Source organism: Petromyzon marinus, unplaced genomic scaffold (genome assembly GCF_048934315.1).
Source record: "Petromyzon marinus isolate PM22_M1 ecotype Great Lakes invasive population unplaced genomic scaffold, UKy_Petmar_22M1.pri1.0 PM_Scaffold_406, whole genome shotgun sequence".
Classification (NCBI taxonomy): Eukaryota; Metazoa; Chordata; class Hyperoartia; order Petromyzontiformes; family Petromyzontidae; genus Petromyzon; species Petromyzon marinus.
Genome location: NW_027423398.1, coordinates 50,001 through 77,957, shown reverse-complemented (window position 1 = coordinate 77,957; position 27,957 = coordinate 50,001). Strand labels below are relative to the sequence as shown.

Here is a 27,957-nt window from a genome sequence, read left to right as displayed (position 1 = left end):
TCCCCAGCTCCTCCCCCTCTCTCTCGCTGAGCCCCTCTGACTGTCAGCTCCTCCCCCTCACCCGCAGCTCCTCCCCCTCACCCCAACAGCTCCTCCCCCTTCATCCGCGTAGCCCCCTCCCCCTCACGCCAGCTCCTCCCCCTCAGCCCCAGCTCTTCCCCCACAGCCTTTAGACCACTCCCCCTCCACACCCATAGGCCCGCCCCCTCTTCAGTAGCTCCACCCCCTCGCACCCATAGCCACTCCCCCCTCACCCCCACAGCTCCTCCCCCTCACCTCCGCAGCTCCTCCCCCTCGCCCCCCATAGCTCCTCCCCCTCGCTCCCATAGCTCCTCCCCCTTCTTCAGTAGCTGCTGGCGATGGCGAACGAGGATCAGGAGGTGAGGAAAATCTTCACTCTCATGGACGTTCAGGCGACGTTCGGGCGACGTTCGGGCGACGTTCAGGCGACGTTCAGGCGACGTTCGGGAGACGTTTGGGCGACGTTCAGGCGACGTTCGGGAGACATTCGGGCGATAGCGATGGGTGGACTGTACGTACAGTGCGGTGGTGAGTGAGTGGTTGGGTGAGTGGGTGAGTGAGTGGGTGAGTGGGTGGGTGAGTGGTTGGGTGAGTGGGTGAGTGAGTGGGTGAGTGAGTGGGTGAGTGAGTGAGTGGGTGAGTGGGTGAGTGAGTGAGTGGGTGAGTGAGTGGGTGAGTGGGGGGGTGAGTGGGTGAGTGAGTGAGTGGGTGAGTGAGTGGGTGGGTGAGTGGGTGGGTGAGTGAGTGAGTGGGTGAGTGAGTGGGTGAGTGGGGGGGTGAGTGGGTGGGTGAGTGAGTGGGTGAGTGGGTGAGTGAGTGGGTGGGTGGGTGAGTGAGTGGGTGGGTGGGTGAGTGAGTGGGTGAGTGGGTGAGTGAGTGAGTGGGTGAGTGAGTGAGTGAGTGGGTGAGTGAGTGGGTGAGTGGGTAGGTGGGTGAGTGGGTGAGTGGGTGAGTGAGTGGGTGGGTGAGTAAGTGGGTGAGTGGGTGAGTGAGTGGGTGGGTGGGTGAGTGAGTGGGTGGGTGAGTGAGTGGGTGGGTGGGTGAGTGGGTGAGTGGGTGAGTGAGTGGGTGGGTGGGTGAGTAAGTGGGTGAGTGGGTGAGTGAGTGGGTGGGTGGGTGAGTGAGTGGGTGGGTGAGTGAGTGGGTGAGTGAGTGAGTGAGTGGGTGAGTGAGTGGGTGGGTGGGTGAGTGGGTGGGTGAGTGAGTGGGTGAGTGAGTGGGTGAGTGGGTAGGTGGGTGAGTGAGTGAGTGGGTGAGTGAGTGGGTGGGTGGGTGAGTGAGTGGGTGGATGGGTGAGTGAGTGAGTGGTGAGTGAGTGGTGAGTGGGTGAGTGGGTGGGTGGGTGAGTGAGTGGGTGGGTGAGTGAGTGGGCGAGTGAGTGAGTGGGTGAGTGAGTGGGCGAGTGAGTGAGTGAGTGGGTGAGTGAGTGAGTGGGTGAGTGAGTGAGTGGGTGAGTGAGTGAGTGGGTGGGTGAGTGAGTGGGTGGGTGAGTGAGTGGGTGGGTGAGTGGGTGGGTGAGTGAGTGGGTGAGTGAGGGTGGGAGGTGGGTGAGTGAGTGGGTGGGTGAGTGAGTGGGTGAGTGAGTGGTGAGTGAGTGAGTGGATGGGTGGGTGAGTGAGTGGATGGGGTGGGTGGGTGAGTGGGTGGGTGGGTGAGTGAGTGGGTGGGTGAGTGAGTTGAGTGGGTGGGTGAGTGAGGGTGATGAGTGAGTGGGTGAGTGGAGTGGGGTGAGTGGAGTGAGTGAGTGAGTGAGTGGGTGAGTGAGTGAGTGGTGAGTGGTGAGTGAGTGGGTGAGTGGTGAGTGAGGTGTGAGTGGTGAGTGAGTGGGTGGGTGAGTGAGTGGGAGTGAGTGAGTGGGGGAGTGAGTGGGTGGGTGGGTGAGTGAGTGGGTGGGTGGGTGAGTGAGTGAGTAAGTAGGTGACTGACTGAGTGACTGACTGACTGAGTGACTGACTGACTGAGTGAGTGACTGACTGACTGAGTGACTGACTGAGTGAGTGACTGACTGACTGAGTGACTGACTGAGTGACTGACTGACTGAGTGACTGACTGACTGACTGAGTGACTGACTGAGTGACTGACTGACTGAGTGACTGACTGAGTGACTGACTGACTAACTGAGTGACTGACTGACTGAGTGAGTGAGTGACTGACTGAGTGAGTGACTGACTGAGTGACTGACTGACTGACTGAGTGACTAACTGAGTGACTGACTGAGTGACTGACTGACTGACTGAGTGACTGACTGACTGAGTGACTGACTGAGTGACTAACTGACTGACTGAGTGAGTGACTGACTGAGTGACTGACTGAGTGAGTGACTGACTGAGTGACTAACTGACTGACTGAGTGAGTGACTGACTGAGTGACTAACTGACTGACTGAGTGAGTGACTGACTGAGTGACTGACTGAGTGACTGACTGAGTGAGTGACTGACTGATGGAGTGACTGACTGAGTGACTAACTGACTGACTGAGTGAGTGACTGACTGAGTGACTGACTGAGTGAGTGACTGACTGAGTGACTAACTGACTGACTGACTGAGTGAGTGACTAACTGAGTGACTGACTGAGTGACTGACTGACTGACTGAGTGACTGACTGAGTGACTGAGTGACTAACTGACTGACTGACTGAGTGAGTGACTGACTGAGTGACTGACTGAGTGACTGACTGACTGACTGAGTGACTGACTGAGTGACTGACTGAGTGACTGACTGAGTGTCTGAGTGACTGACTGAGTGACTGACTGAGTGACTGACTGAGTGACTGACTGACTGACTGAGTGACTGACTAACTGAGTGACTGACTGAGTGACTGACTGAGTGACTGAGTGAGTGACTGACTGAGTGACTAACTGACTGACTGAGTGAGTGACTGACTGAGTGAGTGAGTGACTGACTGAGTGACTGACTGAGTGAGTGACTGACTGAGTGACTAACTGACTGACTGACTGAGTGAGTGACTAACTGAGTGACTGACTGAGTGACTGACTGACTGACTGAGTGACTGACTGAGTGACTGAGTGACTAACTGACTGACTGACTGAGTGAGTGACTGACTGAGTGACTGACTGAGTGACTGACTGACTGACTGAGTGACTGACTGAGTGACTGACTGAGTGACTGACTGAATGACTGACTGACTGAGTGACTGACTGAGTGACTGACTGACTGAGTGACTGACTGACTGAGTGACTGACTGACTGAGTGACTGACTGAGTGACTGACTGAGTGACTAACTGACTGACTGACTGAGTGACTGACTGACTGAGTGACTGACTGACTGAGTGAGTGACTGACTGACTGACTGAGTGACTAACTGACTGACTGAGTGAGTGACTGGACTGAGTGACTGACTGAGTGAGTGACTGACTGAGTGACTAACTGACTGACTGACTGAGTGAGTGACTAACTGAGTGACTGACTGAGTGACTGACTGACTGACTGAGTGACTGACTGAGTGACTGAGTGACTAACTGACTGACTGAGTGACTGACTGACTGACTGAGTGAGTGAGTGACTGACTGAGTGACTGACTGAGTGACTGACTGAGTGACTGACTGACGACTGAGTGACTGACTGAGTGACTGACTGAGTGACTGACTGACTGAGTGACTGACTGACTGAGTGACTGACTGAGTGACTGACTGACTGAGTGACTGACTGACTGAGTGACTGACTGAGTGACTGACTGAGTGACTAACTGACTGACTGACTGACTGAGTGACTGACTGACTGACTGACTGAGTGACTGACTGACTGAGTGACTAACTGACTGACTGAGTGAGTGACTGACTGAGTGACTGACTGAGTGAGTGACTGACTGAGTGACTAACTGACTGACTGACTGAGTGAGTGACTAACTGAGTGACTGACTGAGTGACTGACTGACTGACTGAGTGACTGACTGAGTGACTGACTGACTGACTGAGTGACTGACTGAGTGACTGACTGAGTGACTGACTGAGTGTCTGAGTGACTGACTGAGTGACTGACTGAGTGACTGACTGACTGACTGACTGAGTGACTGACTGACTGAGTGACTGACTGAGTGACTGACTGAGTGACTGACTGAGTGACTGACTGAGTGACTGAGTGAGTGACTGACTGAGTGACTAACTGACTGACTGAGTGAGTGACTGACTGAGTGAGTGAGTGACTGACAGAGTGACTGACTGAGTGAGTGACTGACTGAGTGACTAACTGACTGACTGACTGACTGACTGAGTGACTGACTGAGTGACTGACTGAGTGACTGACTGACTGACTGAGTGACTGACTGAGTGACTGACTGACTGACTGAGTGACTGACTGAGTGACTGACTGACTGAGTGACTGACTGACTGAGTGACTGACTGAGTGACTGACTGACTGAGTGACTGAGTGACTGACTGACTGAGTGACTGACTGACTGAGTGACTGACTGAGTGACTGACTGAGTGAGTGACTAACTGACTGACTGAGTGACTGAGTGAGTGACTGACTGAGTGACTGACTGACTAACTGAGTGACTGACTGACTGACTGAGTGACTGAGTGACTGACTGACTGAGTGACTAACTGACTGACTGAGTGACTGACTGACTGACTGAGTGACTGACTGAGTGACTGACTGAGTGACTGACTGAGTGACTAACTGACTGACTGACTGAGTGACTGACTGAGTGACTGACTGAGTGACTGACTGACTGACTGAGTGACTGACTGACTGACTGAGTGACTGACTGACTGACTGAGTGACTGAGTGACTGACTGACTGAGTGACTAACTGACTGACTGAGTGACTGACTGACTGAGTGACTGACTGACTGAGTGACTGACTGAGTGACTGACTGAGTGACTGACTGACTGAGTGACTGACTGACTGAGTGACTGACTGAGTGACTGACTGAGTGACTGTTTCAGATGGAGTTGGAGGCTCTCCGTTCCATCTACGAGGGAGACGACCACTTTAAGGAGTTGTCATTAAACATCTTCCAGTACCGTGTGAGTACTCACCACTCACTCACCAATCACTCACCACTCACTCACCACTCACTCACCACTCACTCACCACTCACTCACCACTTACTCACCACTTACTCACTCACTCACTCACCCACTCACTCACTCACCCACTCCCTCACTCACCCACTCACTCACCACTCACTCACCAATCACTCACCACTCACTCACCACTCACTCACCCACTCACTCACCACTCACTCACCACTCACTCACCACTCACCAATCACCCACTCACTCACCACTCACTCACTCACTCACCACTCACTCACCACTCACTCACCAATCACCCACTCACTCACCACTCACTCACCACTTACTCACTCACTCACCCACTCACTCACCACTCACTCACTCACCCACTCACCCACTCACTCACCACTCACTCACCACTCACTCACTCACTCACCCACTCACTCACTCACTCACCCACTCACCCACTCACCACTCACTCACCACTCACTCACCACTTATTCACCCACTCACTCACCCACTCACTCACTCACCACCCACTCACTCACTCACTCACCCACTCACTCACCACTCACTCACCCACTCACTCACCCACTCACCCAATCACTCACCACTCACTCACTCATTCACTCACACACTCACTCACTCACCCACTCACTCACCACTCACTCACCACTCACTCACCACTCACTCACTCACCACTCACTCACCACTCACTCACCACTCACTCACCACTCACTCACTCACCCACTCACCACTCACTCACCACTCACTCACCACTCACTCACTCACTCACCCACTCACTCACCCACTCACTCACCACTCACTCACCACTCACTCACCAATCACTCACCACTCACTCACCAATCACTCACCACTCACTCACCACTTACTCACTCACTCACCCACTCACTCACTCACCCACTCACTCACTCACTCACCCACTCACTCACCACTCACTCACCACTCACTCACCACTCACTCACTCACTCACCCACTCACTCACTCACCACTCACTCACCACTCACTCACCAATCACTCACCACTCACTCACCAATCACTCACCACTCACTCACCACTTACTCACTCACTCACCCACTCACTCACTCACCCACTCACTCACTCACTCACCCACTCACTCACCACTCACTCACCACTCACTCACCACTTACTCACTCACTCACCCACTCACTCACTCACCCACTCACTCACTCACTCACCCACTCACTCACCACTCACTCACCACTCACTCACCACTCACTCACTCACCAATCACCCACTCACTCACCACTCACTCACTCACTCACCACTCACTCACCACTCACTCACTCACCAATCACCCACTCACTCACCACTCACTCACCACTTACTCACCAATCACTCACCTCACTCACCCACTCACTCACTCACTCACCCACTCACTCACCACTCACTCACTCACCCACTCACTCACTCACTCACCACTCACTCACTCACCACTCACTCACTCACTCACTCACCACTCACTCACCACTCACTCACCAATCACCCACTCACTCACCACTCACTCACCACTTACTCACCAATCACTCACTCACTCACCCACTCACTCACTCACTCACCCACTCACTCACCACTCACTCACTCACCCACTCACCCACTCACTCACCACTCACTCACCACTCACTCACTCACTCACCCACTCACTCACTCACTCACCCACTCACCCACTCACCACTCACTCACCACTCACTCACCACTTATTCACCCACTCACTCACCCACTCACTCACTCACCACCCACTCACTCACTCACTCACCCACTCACTCACCACTCACTCACCCCACTCACTCACCCACTCACCACTCACTCACCACTCACTCACCCACTCACTCACCCACTCACTCACCACTCACTCACTCACTCACCACTCACTCACCAATCACTCAGTCACTCACTCACCACTCACTCACCACTCACTCACCACTCACTCATCCACTCACTCACCAATCACTCACCACTCACTCACCACTCACTCACCACTCACTCACTCACTCACCCACCCACTCACTCACCCACTCACCACTCACTCACCACTCACTCACCACTCACTCACTCACTCACCCACTCACTCACTCACTCACCCACTCACTCACCACTCACTCACTCACCACTCACTCACTCACTCACCACTCACTCACTCACCTACTCACCCACTCACCCACTCACTCACCACTCACTCACCACTCACTCACTCACTCACCCACTCACTCACTCACTCACCCACTCACCCACTCACCACTCACTCACCACTCACTCACCACTTATTCACCCACTCACTCACCCACTCACTCACTCACCACCCACTCACTCACTCACTCACCCACTCACTCACCACTCACTCACCACTCACTCACCCACTCACTCACCCACTCACCACTCACTCACCACTCACTCACCCACTCACCCACCACTCACACTCACCACTCACTCACCCACTCACCACCCACTCACCACTCACTCACCACTCACTCACCCACTCACTCACCCACTCACCACTCACTCACCACTCACTCACCACTCACTCACCCACTCACTCACCATTTACTCACCAATCACTCACCCACTCACTCACCCACTCACTCACCCACTCACTCACTCACCACTCACTCACCACTCACTCACCACTCACTCACCACTCACTCACTCACCCACTCTCCACTCACTCACCACTCACTCACCACTCACTCACTCACCACTCACTCACTCACCACTCACTCACTCACCACTCACTCACCACTCACTCACCACTCACTCACCACTTACTCACCACTCACTCACCACTTACTCACCACTTACTCACCACTCACTCACCACTCACTCACCACTTACTCACCAATCACTCACCAATCACTCACCACTCACTCACCACTCACTCACCAATCACTCACTCACCCACTCACTCACTCACTCACCCACTCACTCACCACTCACTCACCACTCACTCACCACTCACCAATCACCCACTCACTCACCACTCACTCACTCACTCACCACTCACTCACCACTCACTCACCAATCACCCACTCACTCACCACTCACTCACCACTTACTCACCAATCACTCACTCACTCACCCACTCACTCACTCACTCACCCACTCACTCACCACTCACTCACTCACTCACCACTTACTCACCACTCACTCACTCACCCACTCACTCACTCACCACTCACTCACTCACTCACCAATCACTCACCCACTCACCACTCACTCACCAATCACTCACCACTCACTCACCACTCACTCACCACTCACTCACCAATCACTCACTCACCACTCACTCACTCACTCACCACTCACTCACCCACTCACTCACCCACTCACCAATCACTCACCACTCACTCACCAATCACTCACCACTCACTCAGCCACTCACTCACCCACCCACTACTACTGATACTACTAGTGATACTATTAGTGATACTACTAGTGATACTATTAGTGATACTACTAGTGATACTACTAGTGATACTATTAGTGATACTATTAGTGATACTACTAGTGATACTATTAGTGATACTACTAGTGATACTACTAGTGATACTATTAGTGATACTACTAGTGATACTACTAGTGATACTACTAGTGATACTACTAGTGATACTATTAGTGATACTACTAGTGATACTATTAGTGATACTACTAGTGATACTACTAGTGATACTACTAGTGATACTATTAGTGATACTATTAGTGATACTACTAGTGATACTATTAGTGATACTACTAGTGATACTATTAGTGATACTATTAGTGATACTACTAGTGATACTATTAGTGATACTACTAGTGATACTATTAGTGATACTACTAGTGATACTACTAGTGATACTACTAGTGATACTACTAGTGATACTATTAGTGATACTACTAGTGATACTACTAGTGATACTATTAGTGATACTACTAGTGATACTACTAGTGATACTACTAGTGATACTACTAGTGATACTACTAGTGATACTATTAGTGATACTATTAGTAATACTATTAGTGATACTATTAGTGATACTACTAGTGATACTATTAGTGATACTACTAGTGATACTACTAGTGATACTATTAGTGATACTACTAGTGATACTATTAGTGATACTACTAGTGATACTATTAGTGATACTACTAGTGATACTACTAGTGATACTATTAGTGATACTACTAGTGATACTATTAGTGATACTACTAGTGATACTACTAGTGATGCTATTAGTGATGCTACTAGTGATACTATTAGTGATACTACTAGTGATACTACTAGTGATACTATTAGTGATACTACTAGTGATACTACTAGTGATACTATTAGTGATACTACTAGTGATACTACTAGTGATACTATTAGTGATACTACTAGTGATACTACTAGTGATACTATTAGTGATACTATTAGTGATACTACTAGTGATACTACTAGTGATACTATTAGTGATACTACTAGTGATACTATTAGTGATACTATTAGTGATACTATTAGTGATACTATTAGTGATACTACTAGTGATACTACTAGTGATACTACTAGTGATACTACTAGTGATACTATTAGTGATACTACTAGTGATACTACTAGTGATACTATTAGTGATACTAGTAGTGATACTACTAGTGATACTATTAGTGATACTACTAGTGATACTACTAGTGATACTATTAGTGATACTATTAGTGATACTATTAGTGATACTACTAGTGATACTACTAGTGATACTACTAGTGATACTATTAGTGATACTACTAGTGATACTATTAGTGATACTACTAGTGATACTACTAGTGATACTATTAGTGATACTATTAGTGATACTACTAGTGATACTACTAGTGATACTATTAGTGATACTACTAGTGATACTACTAGTGATACTATTAGTGATACTATTAGTGATACTATTAGTGATACTACTAGTGATACTACTAGTGATACTACTAGTGATACTATTAGTGATACTACTAGTGATACTATTAGTGATACTACTAGTGATACTACTAGTGATACTATTAGTGATACTATTAGTGATACTATTAGTGATACTACTAGTGATACTATTAGTGATACTACTAGTGATACTACTAGTGATACTACTAGTGATACTATTAGTGACACTACTAGTGATACTACTAGTGATACTATTAGTGATACTACTAGTGATACTACTAGTGATACTATTAGTGATACTACTAGTGATACTATTAGTGATACTATTAGTGATACTATTAGTGATACTACTAGTGATACTACTAGTGATACTATTAGTGATACTATTAGTGATACTACTAGTGATACTATTAGTGATACTACTAGTGATACTACTAGTGATACTATTAGTGATACTATTAGTGATACTACTAGTGATACTACTAGTGATACTACTAGTGATACTATTAGTGATACTACTAGTGATACTATTAGTGATACTACTAGTGATACTATTAGTGATACTATTAGTGATACTACTAGTGATACTATTAGTGATACTACTAGTGATACTACTAGTGATACTACTAGTGATACTACTAGTGATACTACTAGTGATACTATTAGTGATACTACTAGTGATACTACTAGTGATACTATTAGTGATACTATTAGTGATACTATTAGTGATACTACTAGTGATACTACTAGTGATACTATTAGTGATACTATTAGTGATACTACTAGTGATACTACTAGTGATACTATTAGTGATACTATTAGTGATACTATTAGTGATACTACTAGTGATACTACTAGTGATACTACTAGTGATACTATTAGTGATACTACTAGTGATACTATTAGTGATACTATTAGTGATACTATTAGTGATACTACTAGTGATACTATTAGTGATACTATTAGTGATACTACTAGTGATACTATTAGTGATACTACTAGTGATACTATTAGTGATACTACTAGTGATACTATTAGTGATACTATTAGTGATACTATTAGTGATACTACTAGTGATACTATTAGTGATACTACTAGTGATACTACTAGTGATACTATTAGTGATACTATTAGTGATACTATTAGTGATACTACTAGTGATACTACTAGTGATACTATTAGTGATACTATTAGTGATACTACTAGTGATACTATTAGTGATACTATTAGTGATACTACTAGTGATACTACTAGTGATACTACTAGTGATACTATTAGTGATACTATTAGTGATACTACTAGTGATACTACTAGTGATACTACTAGTGATACTATTAGTGATACTACTAGTGATACTACTAGTGATACTACTAGTGATACTATTAGTGATACTATTAGTGATACTACTAGTGATACTATTAGTGATACTACTAGTGATACTACTAGTGATACTATTAGTGATACTATTAGTGATACTACTAGTGATACTATTCGTGATACTACTAGTGATACTACTAGTGATACTACTAGTGATACTATTAGTGATACTATTAGTGATACTACTAGTGATACTACTAGTGATACTACTAGTGATACTATTAGTGATACTACTAGTGATACTACTAGTGATACTATTAGTGATACTACTAGTGATACTACTAGTGATACTATTAGTGATACTATTAGTGATACTATTAGTGATACTACTACTAGTGATACTACTAGTGATACTACTAGTGATACTACTAGTGATACTATTAGTGATACTATTAGTGATACTACTAGTGATACTACTAGTGATACTATTAGTGATACTATTAGTGATACTACTAGTGATACTACTAGTGATACTATTAGTGATACACTAGTGATACTACTAGTGATACTATTAGTGATACTACTACTAGTGATACTACTAGTGATACTACTAGTGATACTATTAGTGATACTACTAGTGATACTATTAGTGATACTACTAGTGATACTACTAGTGATACTATTAGTGATACTACTAGTGATACTACTAGTGATACTATTAGTGATACTATTAGTGATACTACTAGTGATACTATTAGTGATACTACTAGTGATACTATTAGTGATACTATTAGTGATACTATTAGTGATACTACTAGTGATACTACTAGTGATACTATTAGTGATACTATTAGTGATACTACTAGTGATACTACTAGTGATACTACTAGTGATACTATTAGTGATACTACTAGTGATACTATTAGTGATACTACTAGTGATACTACTAGTGATACTATTAGTGATACTATTAGTGATACTACTAGTGATACTACTAGTGATACTATTAGTGATACTATTAGTGATACTACTAGTGATACTATTAGTGATACTACTAGTGATACTATTAGTGATACTACTAGTGATACTACTAGTGATACTATTAGTGATACTATTAGTGATACTACTAGTGATACTACTAGTGATACTACTAGTGATACTATTAGTGATACTATTAGTGATACTACTAGTGATACTACTAGTGATACTATTAGTGATACTATTAGTGATACTACTAGTGATACTACTAGTGATACTACTAGTGATACTATTAGTGATACTATTAGTGATACTACTAGTGATACTATTAGTGATACTACTAGTGATACTACTAGTGATACTATTAGTGATACTACTACTAGTGATACTATTAGTGATACTATTAGTGATTCTACTAGTGATACTACTAGTGATACTATTAGTGATACTACTAGTGATACTATTAGTGATACTATTAGTGATACTACTAGTGATACTACTAGTGATACTATTAGTGATACTATTAGTGATACTACTAGTGATACTACTAGTGATACTATTAGTGATACTACTACTAGTGATACTATTAGTGATACTATTAGTGATACTATTAGTGATACTACTAGTGATACTATTAGTGATACTACTAGTGATACTACTACTAGTGATACTATTAGTGATACTATTAGTGATACTACTAGTGATACTATTAGTGATACTATTAGTGATACTATTAGTGATACTATTAGTGATACTACTAGTGATACTATTAGTGATACTACTAGTGATACTACTAGTGATACTATTAGTGATACTATTAGTGATACTACTAGTGATACTACTAGTGATACTATTAGTGATACTATTAGTGATACTACTAGTGATACTACTAGTGATACTATTAGTGATACTACTAGTGATACTATTAGTGATACTATTAGTGATACTACTAGTGATACTACTAGTGATACTACTAGTGATACTACAAGTGATACTATTAGTGATACTACTAGTGATACTATTAGTGATACTATTAGTGATACTATTAGTGATACTACAAGTGATACTATTAGTGATACTACTAGTGATACTATTAGTGATACTACTAGTGATACTATTAGTGATACTACTAGTGATACTATTAGTGATACTACTAGTGATACTACTACTAGTGATACTACTAGTGATACTATTAGTGATACTACTAGTGATACTACTAGTGATACTATTAGTGATACTACTAGTGATACTATTAGTGATACTACTAGTGATACTATTAGTGATACTATTAGTGATACTACTAGTGATACTACTAGTGATACTATTAGTGATACTACTAGTGATACTACTACTAGTGATACTATTAGTGATACTATTAGTGATACTACTAGTGATACTACTAGTGATACTATTAGTGATACTACTAGTGATACTACTAGTGATACTATTAGTGATACTATTAGTGATACTACTACTAGTGATACTATTAGTGATACTACTAGTGATACTATTAGTGATACTATTAGTGATACTATTAGTGATACTACTACTAGTGATACTACTAGTGATACTACTAGTGATACTATTAGTGATACTACTAGTGATACTACTAGTGATAATATTAGTGATACTATTAGTGATACTACTAGTGATACTATTAGTGATACTACTAGTGATACTATTAGTGATACTACTAGTGATACTATTAGTGATACTATTAGTGATACTACTAGTGATACTACTAGTGATACTATTAGTGATACTACTACTAGTGATACTATTAGTGATACTACTAGTGATACTATTAGTGATACTACTAGTGATACTATTAGTGATACTACTAGTGATACTATTAGTGATACTATTAGTGATACTATTAGTGATACTACTAGTGATACTATTAGTGATACTACTAGTGATACTATTAGTGATCCTATTAGTGATCCTATTAGTGATACTACTAGTGATACTACTAGTGATACTATTAGTGATACTACTAGTGATACTATTAGTGATACTACTAGTGATACTATTAGTGATACTACTAGTGATACTATTAGTGATACTACTACTAGTGATACTACTACTAGTGATACTACTAGTGATACTACTAGTGATACTATTAGTGATACTATTAGTGATACTACTAGTGATACTACTAGTGATACTATTAGTGATACTATTAGTGATACTACTAGTGATACTACTAGTGATACTACTAGTGATACTATTAGTGATACTACTAGTGATACTACTAGTGATACTATTAGTGATACTACTAGTGATACTATTAGTGATACTATTAGTGATACTACTAGTGATACTATTAGTGATACTACTAGTGATACTATTAGTGATACTACTAGTGATACTATTAGTGATACTACTAGTGATACTACTAGTGATACTATTAGTGATACTACTAGTGATACTATTAGTGATACTATTAGTGATACTACTAGTGATACTACTAGTGATACTACTAGTGATACTACTAGTGGTACTATTAGTGATACTATTAGTGATACTACTAGTGATACTATTAGTGATACTACTAGTGATACTATTAGTGATACTACTAGTGATACTACTAGTGATACTACTAGTGATACTATTAGTGATACTATTAGTGATACTACAAGTGATACTACTAGTGATACTACTAGTGATACTATTAGTGATACTACTAGTGATACTACTAGTGATACTACTAGTGATACTATTAGTGATACTACTAGTGATACTATTAGTGATACTATTAGTGATACTACTAGTGATACTATTAGTGATACTACTAGTGATACTACTAGTGATACTACTAGTGATACTACTAGTGATACTATTAGTGATACTACTAGTGATACTATTAGTGATACTATTAGTGATACTACTAGTGATACTATTAGTGATACTACTAGTGATACTACTAGTGATACTATTAGTGATACTACTAGTGATACTATTAGTGATACTACTAGTGATACTACTAGTGATACTATTAGTGATACTATTAGTGATACTACTAGTGATACTACTAGTGATACTACTAGTGATACTATTAGTGATACTATTAGTGATACTACTAGTGATACTACTAGTGATACTATTAGTGATACTATTAGTGATACTACTAGTGATACTACTAGTGATACTATTAGTGATACTATTAGTGATACTACTAGTGATACTACTAGTGATACTACTAGTGATACTACTAGTGATACTATTAGTGATACTACTATTAGTGATACTACTAGTGATACTATTAGTGATACTATTAGTGATACTACTAGTGATACTACTAGTGATACTATTAGTGATACTACTAGTGATACTACTAGTGATACTATTAGTGATACTACTAGTGATACTACTAGTGATACTACTAGTGATACTATTAGTGATACTACTAGTGATACTACAAGTGATACTATTAGTGATACTATTAGTGATACTACTAGTGATACTATTAGTGATACTATTAGTGATACTACTACTAGTGATACTACTAGTGATACTACTAGTGATACTATTAGTGATACTATTAGTGATACTACTAGTGATACTATTAGTGATACTATTAGTGATACTACTAGTGATACTATTAGTGATACTATTAGTGATACTACTAGTGATACTACTAGTGATACTATTAGTGATACTACTAGTGATACTATTAGTGATACTATTAGTGATACTACTAGTGATACTACTAGTGATACTATTAGTGATACTACTAGTGATACTATTAGTGATACTACTAGTGATACTACTAGTGATACTATTAGTGATACTATTAGTGATACTATTAGTGATACTATTAGTGATACTACTAGTGATACTACTACTAGTGATACTACTAGTGATACTATTAGTGATACTACTAGTGATACTATTAGTGATACTACTAGTGATACTATTAGTGATACTACTAGTGATACTACTAGTGATACTATTAGTGATACTACTAGTGATACTACTAGTGATACTATTAGTGATACTACTAGTGATACTATTAGTGATACTATTAGTGATACTATTAGTGATACTACTAGTGATACTATTAGTGATACTACTAGTGATACTATTAGTGATACTACTAGTGATACTATTAGTGATACTACTAGTGATACTACTAGTGATACTACTAGTGATACTACTAGTGATACTACTAGTGATACTATTAGTGATACTACTAGTGATACTACTAGTGATACTATTAGTGATACTATTAGTGATACTACTAGTGATACTACTAGTGATACTATTAGTGATACTACTAGTGATACTACTAGTGATACTATTAGTGATACTATTAGTGATACTATTAGTGATACTACTAGTGATACTACTAGTGATACTATTAGTGATACTACTAGTGATACTACTAGTGATACTATTAGTGATACTACTAGTGATACTACTAGTGATACTATTAGTGATACTATTAGTGATACTACTAGTGATACTATTAGTGATACTATTAGTGATACTACTAGTGATACTACTAGTGATACTATTAGTGATACTACTAGTGATACTATTAGTGATACTACTAGTGATACTACTAGTGATACTACTAGTGATACTATTAGTGATACTATTAGTGATACTACTAGTGATACTACTAGTGATACTATTAGTGATACTATTAGTGATACTACTAGTGATACTACTAGTGATACTATTAGTGATACTATTAGTGATACTACTAGTGATACTATTAGTGATACTACTAGTGATACTATTAGTGATACTACTAGTAATACTATTAGTGATACTATTAGTGATACTATTAGTGATACTACTAGTGATACTATTAGTGATACTATTAGTGATACTACTAGTGATACTATTAGTGATACTATTAGTGATACTACTAGTGATACTATTAGTGATACTACTAGTGATACTATTAGTGATACTACTAGTGATACTACTAGTGATACTATTAGTGATACTACTAGTGATACTACTAGTGATACTACTAGTGATACTATTAGTGATACTACTAGTGATACTATTAGTGATACTACTAGTGATACTATTAGTGATACTACTAGTCATACTATTAGTGATACTACTAGTGATACTATTAGTGATACTACTAGTGATACTACTAGTGATACTACTAGTGATACTATTAGTGATACTACTAGTGATACTACTAGTGATACTACAAGTGATACTACTAGTGATACTATTAGTGATACTACTACTAGTGATACTATTAGTGATACTACTAGTGATACTATTAGTGATACTACTAGTGATACTATTAGTGATACTACTACTAGTGATACTATTAGTGATACTACTAGTGATACTATTAGTGATACTACTAGTGATACTACAAGTGATACTACTAGTGATACTATTAGTGATACTACTGACTGAGTGACTCTGCCGCTGGTTCCAGGTCGGGGATTCTGGGTCCCTCGACTCGTTTGTGGTGGAAGTGCAGTGGGGAGAGGGCTACCCCGAATCAGAGCCTCACATTTGCCTCGGAGCCTTTTACAATCATCACCTGTGAGTGGCCGCCCTCAGATACCCGCTCAGATACACGCTCAGATACACGCTCAGATACTCGCTCAGATACTCGCTCAGATACTCGCTCAGATACACGCTCAGATACTCGCTCAGATACCCGCTCAGATGCTCGCTCAGATACACGCTCAGATACTCGCTCAGATACTCGCTCAGATACCCGCTCAGATGCTCGCTCAGATACACGCTCAGATACTCGCTCAGATACTCGCTCAGATACCCGCTCAGATACTCGCTCAGATACCCGCTCAGATACTCGCTCAGATACCCACTCAGATACTCGCTCAGATACCCACTAAGATACTCACTCAGATACTTGCTCAGATATCCGCTCAGATACCCACTCAGCTACACACTCAGATACCCGCTCAGATACACGCTCAGATACTCGCTCAGATACCCGCTCAGATACTCGCTCAGATACTCGCTCAGATACTCGCTCAGCTACTCACTCAGCTACTCACTTAGCTACACACACACTCAGCTACACACTCAGATACTCGCTCAGATACTCGCTCAGATACTCGCTCAGATACCCGCTCAGATACACGCTCAGATACTCGCTCAGATACTCACTCAGCTACCCGCTCAGATACTCAGATACCCGCTCAGATACCCACTCAGATACACGCTCAGATACACGCTCAGATACTCGCTCAGATACCCACTCAGATATCCGCTCAGGTACTCAGATACCCGCTCAGATACCCGCTCAGATACTCGCTCAGATACTCAGATACCCGCTCAGATACACGCTCAGATACACGCTCAGATACACGCTCAGGTACCCGCTCAGATACTCGCTCAGATACACACTCAGATACTCGCTCAGACACCCACTCAGATACCCGCTCAGGTACCCGCTCAGATACCCACTCAGATACCCGCTCAGATACCCGCTCAGATACTCACTCAGATACCCGCTCAGATACCCGCTCAGATACCCACTCAGATACCCGCTCAGATACCCGCTCAGATACCCACTCAGATACCCGCTCAGATACCCGCTCAGATACTCACTCAGATACCCGCTCAGATACTCGCTCAGATACACACTCAGATACTCGCTCAGGTACCCGCTCAGATACCCACTCAGATACCCGCTCAGATACCCGCTCAGATACTCACTCAGATACCCGCTCAGATACCCGCTCAGATACCCACTCAGATACCCGCTCAGATACCCGCTCAGATACCCACTCAGATACCCGCTCAGATACCCGCTCAGATACTCACTCAGATACCCGCTCAGATACTCGCTCAGATACACACTCAGATACTCGCTCAGACACCCACTCAGATACCCGCTCAGGTACCCGCTCAGATACCCACTCAGATACCCGCTCAGATACCCGCTCAGATACTCACTCAGATACCCGCTCAGATACCCGCTCAGATACCCACTCAGATACCCGCTCAGATACCCGCTCAGATACCCACTCAGATACCCGCTCAGATACCCGCTCAGATACTCGCTCAGATACCCGCTCAGATACTCGCTCAGATACACGCTCAGATACACGCTCAGATACCCGCTCAGATACTCGCTCAGATACTCGCTCAGATACTCGCTCAGATACACGCTCAGATACCCGCTCAGATACTCGCTCAGATACTCGCTCAGATACTCGCTCAGATACACGCTCAGATACATGCTCAGATACTCGCTCAGATACTCGCTCAGATACTCGCTCAGATACCCGCTCAGATACACGCTCAGATACTCAGATACCCGCTCAGATAACCACTCAGATACTCGCTCAGATACCCACTCAGATACCCGCTCAGCTACCCGCTCAGATACTCGATCAGATACTCGCTCAGATACCCGCTCAGATACCCGCTCAGCTACCCACTCAGATACCCGCTCAGATACTCGATCAGATACTCGCTCAGATACCCGCTCAGATACTCGCTCAGCTACTCACTCAGCTACTCACTTAGCTACACACACACTCAGCTACACACTCAGATACTCAGATACTCGCTCAGATACTCGCTCAGATACCCACTCAGATACCCACTCAGATACTCGCTCAGATACCCGCTCAGTTACTCGCTCAGCTACCCGCTCAGATACCCGCTCAGAATACTCACTCAGCTACACACTCAGATACTCGCTCAGATACCCACTCAGATACTCACTCAGATTGCCCGCTCAGATACACGCTCAAATACTCAGATACCCGCTCAGATACACACTCAGATACTCAGATACCCACTCAGATACCCGCTCAGATACTCGCTCAGATAAACACTCAGCTACCCACTCAGATACACGCTCAGATACTCAGCTACCCACTCAGATACACGCTCAGATACCCGCTCAGATACTCGCTCAGATACTCGATCAGATACCCGCTCAGATACTCGCTCAGATACTCACTCAGATACTCGCTCAGATACTCGCTCATATACTCGCTCAGCTGCACACTCAGTTACCCACTCAGATACTCGCTCAGCTACCCGCTCAGCTACCCGCTCAGCTACCCGCTCAGCTACCCGCTCAGCTACTCGCTCAGCTACTCACTCAGCTACTCACTCAGCTACTCACTCAGCTACGCACTCAGCTACACGCTCAGCTACACACTCACTCAGCTACACACTCAGATACTCAGATACCCGCTCAGATACACACTCAGATACTCAGATACCCGCTCAGATACCCGCTCAGATACCCGCTCAGATACCCGCTCAGATACTCAGATACTCGCTCAGATACCCGCTCAGATACTCACTCAGCTACCCGCTCAGATACTCAGATACTCGCTCAGATACTCACTCAGCTACCCGCTCAGATACTCAGATACCCGCTCAGATACACACTCAGATACTCACTCAGATACCCGCTCAGATACTCAGATACTCGCTCAGATACTCACTCAGCTACCCGCTCAGATACTCAGATACCCGCTCAGATACACACTCAGATACTCACTCAGATACCCGCTCAGATACTCACTCAGCTACACACTCAGATACTCGCTCAGATACCCACTAAGATACTCACTCAGATACCCGCTCAGATACCCGCTCAGATACCCGCTCAGATACTCGCTCAGCTACACACTCAGATACCCACTCAGATACCCGCTCAGATACCCACTAAGATACTCACTCAGATACACACTCAGCTACCCACTCAGATACTCAGATACCCGTTCAGATACCCGCTCAGATACACGCTCAGATACTCAGATACTCGCTCAGCTACTCACTCAGCTACACACTCAGATACTCGCTCAGCTACACACTCAGCTACCCGCTCAGCTACCAACTCAGATACTCACTCAGCTACTCGCTCAGCTACACACTCAGCTACCAACTCAGATACTCACTCAGCTACTCGCTCAGCTACACACTCAGCTACCAACTCAGATACTCACTCAGCTACACACTCAGCTACACGCTCAGCTACCCACTCAGCTACACGCTCAGCTACCCACTCAGCTACACGCTCAGCTACCCACTCAGCTGCACACTCAGCTATACACACACACTCAGCTACCCACACTCAGATACTCAGATACCCGCTCAGATACCCACTCAGATACTCGCTCAGCTACACACTCAGATACCCGCTCAGATACCCGCTCAGATACTCGCTCAGCTACTCGCTCAGCTACACACTCAGCTACCCGCTCAGATACTCAGATACCCGCTCAGATACTCGCTCAGCTACCCACTCAGATACTCACTCAGCTACTCACTCAGCTACCCACTCAGATACCCACTCAGATACCCGCTCAGCTACCCGCTCAGCTACCCACTCAGCTGCACACTCAGCTACACACACACTCAGCTACACACACACTCAGATACCCGCTCAGATACTCGCTCAGATACTCGCTCAGCTACCCGCTCAGATACTCGCTCAGCTACACACTCAGATACCCACTCAGCTACTCACCCAGATACCCACTCAGCTACACACTCAGCTACCCGCTCAGCTACCTACTCAGATACTCGCTCAGATACTCGCTCAGATACTCGCTCAGATACTCACTCAGCTACTCACCCAGCTACCCACTCAGCTACCCGCTCAGCTACCCACTCAGATACCCACTCAGATACCCGCTCAGATACTCACTCAGATACACGCTCAGCTACCCACTCAGATACTCACTCAGATACACGCTCAGCTACCCACTCAGATACCCACTCAGATACCCGCTCAGATACTCGCTCAGCTACCCGCTCAGATACTCACTCAGATACTCACTCAGCTACACACCCAGCTACCCGCTCAGATACCCGCTCAGATACCCGCTCAGATACACACTCAGATACACGCTCAGATACCCGCTCAGATACCCACTCAGATACCCGCTCAGATACCCGCTCAGATACCCACTCAGATACCCGCTCAGATACCCGCTCAGATACTCACTCAGATACCCGCTCAGATACTCGCTCAGATACACACTCAGATACTCGCTCAGACACCCACTCAGATACCCGCTCAGGTACCCGCTCAGATACCCACTCAGATACCCGCTCAGATACCCGCTCAGATACTCACTCAGATACCCGCTCAGATACCCGCTCAGATACCCACTCAGATACCCGCTCAGATACCCGCTCAGATACCCACTCAGATACCCGCTCAGATACCCGCTCAGATACTCGCTCAGATACCCGCTCAGATACTCGCTCAGATACACGCTCAGATACACGCTCAGATACCCGCTCAGATACTCGCTCAGATACTCGCTCAGATACTCGCTCAGATACACGCTCAGATACCCGCTCAGATACTCGCTCAGATACTCGCTCAGATACTCGCTCAGATACACGCTCAGATACATGCTCAGATACTCGCTCAGATACTCGCTCAGATACTCGCTCAGATACCCGCTCAGATACACGCTCAGATACTCAGATACCCGCTCAGATAACCACTCAGATACTCGCTCAGATACCCACTCAGATACCCGCTCAGCTACCCGCTCAGATACTCGATCAGATACTCGCTCAGATACCCGCTCAGATACCCGCTCAGCTACCCACTCAGATACCCGCTCAGATACTCGATCAGATACTCGCTCAGATACCCGCTCAGATACTCGCTCAGCTACTCACTCAGCTACTCACTTAGCTACACACACACTCAGCTACACACTCAGATACTCAGATACTCGCTCAGATACTCGCTCAGATACCCACTCAGATACCCACTCAGATACTCGCTCAGATACCCGCTCAGTTACTCGCTCAGCTACCCGCTCAGATACCCGCTCAGAATACTCACTCAGCTACACACTCAGATACTCGCTCAGATACCCACTCAGATACTCACTCAGATTGCCCGCTCAGATACACGCTCAAATACTCAGATACCCGCTCAGATACACACTCAGATACTCAGATACCCACTCAGATACCCGCTCAGATACTCGCTCAGATAAACACTCAGCTACCCACTCAGATACACGCTCAGATACTCAGCTACCCACTCAGATACACGCTCAGATACCCGCTCAGATACTCGCTCAGATACTCGATCAGATACCCGCTCAGATACTCGCTCAGATACTCACTCAGATACTCGCTCAGATACTCGCTCATATACTCGCTCAGCTGCACACTCAGTTACCCACTCAGATACTCGCTCAGCTACCCGCTCAGCTACCCGCTCAGCTACCCGCTCAGCTACCCGCTCAGCTACTCGCTCAGCTACTCACTCAGCTACTCACTCAGCTACTCACTCAGCTACGCACTCAGCTACACGCTCAGCTACACACTCACTCAGCTACACACTCAGATACTCAGATACCCGCTCAGATACACACTCAGATACTCAGATACCCGCTCAGATACCCGCTCAGATACCCGCTCAGATACCCGCTCAGATACTCAGATACTCGCTCAGATACCCGCTCAGATACTCACTCAGCTACCCGCTCAGATACTCAGATACTCGCTCAGATACTCACTCAGCTACCCGCTCAGATACTCAGATACCCGCTCAGATACACACTCAGATACTCACTCAGATACCCGCTCAGATACTCAGATACTCGCTCAGATACTCACTCAGCTACCCGCTCAGATACTCAGATACCCGCTCAGATACACACTCAGATACTCACTCAGATACCCGCTCAGATACTCACTCAGCTACACACTCAGATACTCGCTCAGATACCCACTAAGATACTCACTCAGATACCCGCTCAGATACCCGCTCAGATACCCGCTCAGATACTCGCTCAGCTACACACTCAGATACCCACTCAGATACCCGCTCAGATACCCACTAAGATACTCACTCAGATACACACTCAGCTACCCACTCAGATACTCAGATACCCGTTCAGATACCCGCTCAGATACACGCTCAGATACTCAGATACTCGCTCAGCTACTCACTCAGCTACACACTCAGATACTCGCTCAGCTACACACTCAGCTACCCGCTCAGCTACCAACTCAGATACTCACTCAGCTACTCGCTCAGCTACACACTCAGCTACCAACTCAGATACTCACTCAGCTACTCGCTCAGCTACACACTCAGCTACCAACTCAGATACTCACTCAGCTACACACTCAGCTACACGCTCAGCTACCCACTCAGCTACACGCTCAGCTACCCACTCAGCTACACGCTCAGCTACCCACTCAGCTGCACACTCAGCTATACACACACACTCAGCTACCCACACTCAGATACTCAGATACCCGCTCAGATACCCACTCAGATACTCGCTCAGCTACACACTCAGATACCCGCTCAGATACCCGCTCAGATACTCGCTCAGCTACTCGCTCAGCTACACACTCAGCTACCCGCTCAGATACTCAGATACCCGCTCAGATACTCGCTCAGCTACCCACTCAGATACTCACTCAGCTACTCACTCAGCTACCCACTCAGATACCCACTCAGATACCCGCTCAGCTACCCGCTCAGCTACCCACTCAGCTGCACACTCAGCTACACACACACTCAGCTACACACACACTCAGATACCCGCTCAGATACTCGCTCAGATACTCGCTCAGCTACCCGCTCAGATACTCGCTCAGCTACACACTCAGATACCCACTCAGCTACTCACCCAGATACCCACTCAGCTACACACTCAGCTACCCGCTCAGCTACCTACTCAGATACTCGCTCAGATACTCGCTCAGATACTCGCTCAGATACTCACTCAGCTACTCACCCAGCTACCCACTCAGCTACCCGCTCAGCTACCCACTCAGATACCCACTCAGATACCCGCTCAGATACTCACTCAGATACACGCTCAGCTACCCACTCAGATACTCACTCAGATACACGCTCAGCTACCCACTCAGATACCCACTCAGATACCCGCTCAGATACTCGCTCAGCTACCCGCTCAGATACTCACTCAGATACTCACTCAGCTACACACCCAGCTACCCGCTCAGATACCCGCTCAGATACCCGCTCAGATACACACTCAGATACACGCTCAGATACTCAGATACCCGCTCAGATACCCGCTCAGATACTCGCTCAGCTACACACTCAGCTACCCACTCAGATACTCGCTCAGATACCCACTCAGATACTCGCTCAGATACACGCTCAGATACCCGCTCAGATACACGCTCAGATACCCACTCAGATACTCACTCAGCTACCAACTCAGATACTCACTCAGCTACTCACTCAGCTACCAACTCAGATACTCACTCAGCTACTCACCCAGCTACCCGCTCAGATACTCGCTCAGCTACCCGCTCAGATACTCGCTCAGCTACACACTCAGCTACCCACACAGCTACACACTCAGATACTCAGATACCCGCTCAGCTACCAACTCAGATACTCACTCAGCTACTCACTCAGCTACCCACTCAGATACTCGCTCAGCTACACACTCAGCTACCCACTCAGATACCCGCTCAGCTACCCGCTCAGATACCCGCTCAGATACCCACTCAGCTACTCACTCAGCTACTCACTCAGCTACACACACACTCAGCTACACGCTCAGCTACCCTGCTCAGCTACCCACTCAGCTACACACTCAGCTACACACACACTCAGCTACACACTCAGATGCTCAGATACCCGCTCGGATACCCGCTCAGATACCCACTCAGCTACTCACCCAGCTACCCACTCAGCTACTCACTCAGCTACTCACTCAGGTACTCACTCAGCTACACACTCAGCTACTCACTCAGCTACTCACTCAGGTACTCACTCAGCTACACACTCAGCTACACGCTCAGCTACCCTGCTCAGCTACCCACTCAGCTACACACTCAGCTACACACTCAGATACTCAGATACCCGCGCGGATACCCGCTCAGATACTCGCTCAGCTACACACTCAGCTACCGACTCAGATACTCAGCTACCCACTCAGATACCCACTCAGATACTCGCTCAGCTACCAACTCAGATACCCGCTCAGCTACCAACTCAGATACTCACTCAGCTACTCACTCAGCTACCCACTCAGATACTCGCTCAGCTACACACTCAGATACCCGTTCAGCTACCAACTCAGATACTCACTCAGCTACTCACTCAGCTACCCACTCAGATACTCGCTCAGCTACACACTCAGCTACCCACTCAGATACCCGCTCAGATACTCGCTCAGCTACACACTCAGCTACCCGCTCAGCTACACGCTCGGCTACCCGCTCAGCTACCCACTCAGCTACACACTCAGCTACACACTCAGATACTCAGATACCCGCTCAGATACCCACTCAGATACCCGCTCAGATACCCACTCAGATACCCGCTCAGCTACCCACTCAGCTACTCACCCAGCTACCCACTCAGATACTCACTCAGCTACTCACTCAGCTACTCACCCAGCTACCCACTCAGATACTCAGATACCCACTCGGCTACCCGCTCAGATACTCGCTCAGCTACACACTCAGCTACCTGCTCAGCTACCCACTCAGATACTCACTCAGATACCCACCCATTTACTCACTCAGATACTCACCCAGCTACTCACTCAGCTACTCACTCAGCTACTCACCCAGCTACTCACCCAGCTACTCACCCAGCTACTCACTCAGCTACCAAGGAGAAGATCTGCGGCCTACTGAGGGCTGAGGCCTCTCTCTCGCCTGGCTCGGTCGTCTGTCTGTGTCTCTCTCTGTGTCTGTCTCTCTGTGTCTGTCTCTCTGTCTCTCTCTGTCTGTCTCTGTCTGTGTCTCTGTCTGTGTCTCTCTCTGTGTCTCTGTCTCTGTGTCTCTCTCTGTGTCTCTCTCTCTGTCTCTCTCTGTGTCTCTGTCTCTGTGTCTCTCTGTCTGTGTCTCTCTGTCTCTGTGTCTCTGTCTGTGTCTCTCTGTGTCTCTCTGTCTCTCTCTGTGTCTCTGTCTCTGTGTCTCTCTGTCTGTGTCTCTCTGTCTCTGTGTCTCTGTCTGTGTCTCTCTGTGTCTCTCTGTGTCTCTGTCTCTCTCTCTGTGTCTCTGTCTCTGTGTCTCTCTGTCTGTGTCTCTCTGTCTCTGTGTCTCTGTCTCTCTCTGTGTCTCTGTCTCTGTGTCTCTCTGTGTCTCTGTGCCTCTCTGTGTCTCTCTATGTCTCTTTGTGTCTTTGTCTGTCTCTCTGTGTCTCTGTGTCTGTCTCTGTGTCTCGCTCTCTCTCTGTCTGTCTCTGTCTCTCTCTGTGTCTCTCTGTGTCTCTGTGTCTCTCTGTGTCTCTCTCTGTCTTTGTCTGTCTCTGTGTCTCTGTGTGTCTCTCTGTCTCTGTCTCTCTGTGTTTTTCTCTCTCTGTGTCTCTGTCTCTGTGTCTCTGTCTGTGTCTCTGTCTCTCTCTGTGTCTCTCTGTGTCTCTCTGTGTCTCTGTCTCTCTCTGTGTCTGTCTCTCTCTGTGTCTCTGTCTCTGTGTCTCTCTGTGTCTCTGTCTCTCTCTCTGTCTCTCTGTGTCTCTCTCTGTGTCTCTCTCTCTGTCTCTGTGTCTCTGTGTCTCTGTCTGTGTCTCTGTCTGTCTCTCTCTCTGTGTCTCTCTCTGTGTCTCTCTGTCTCTCTCTGTGTCTCTCTCTGTGTCTCTCTCTGTGTCTCTCTGTCTCTCTCTGTGTCTCTGTCTCTCTCTCTGTGTCTCTGTCTCTGTGTCTCTCTGTCTGTGTCTCTCTGTCTCTGTGTCTCTCTGTGTCTCTCTGTGTCTCTGTCTCTCTCTCTGTGTCTCTGTCTCTGTGTCTCTCTGTGTCTCTCTCTCTGTGTCTGTGTCTCTGTGTCTCTCTGT

General features: G+C 45.3%; 1 protein-coding gene across 1 annotated transcript in view; it reads left to right on the top strand.

Moving 5' to 3' along the window:
• Positions 1-268: 268 nt before the first annotated feature.
• The window catches only part of RWDD4 (RWD domain containing 4), a gene marked incomplete at its 3' end in the record, with an annotated part of 58,265 nt that continues 30,576 nt past the window's right edge, over positions 269-27,957 (top strand). Inside the window, exons 1-3 of the mRNA XM_076064371.1 lie at positions 269-380; positions 4,928-5,008; positions 17,632-17,741. Coding sequence (XP_075920486.1) covers positions 360-380; positions 4,928-5,008; positions 17,632-17,741 — 212 coding nt within the window. The remainder of the gene's footprint in view (positions 381-4,927; positions 5,009-17,631; positions 17,742-27,957) is intronic.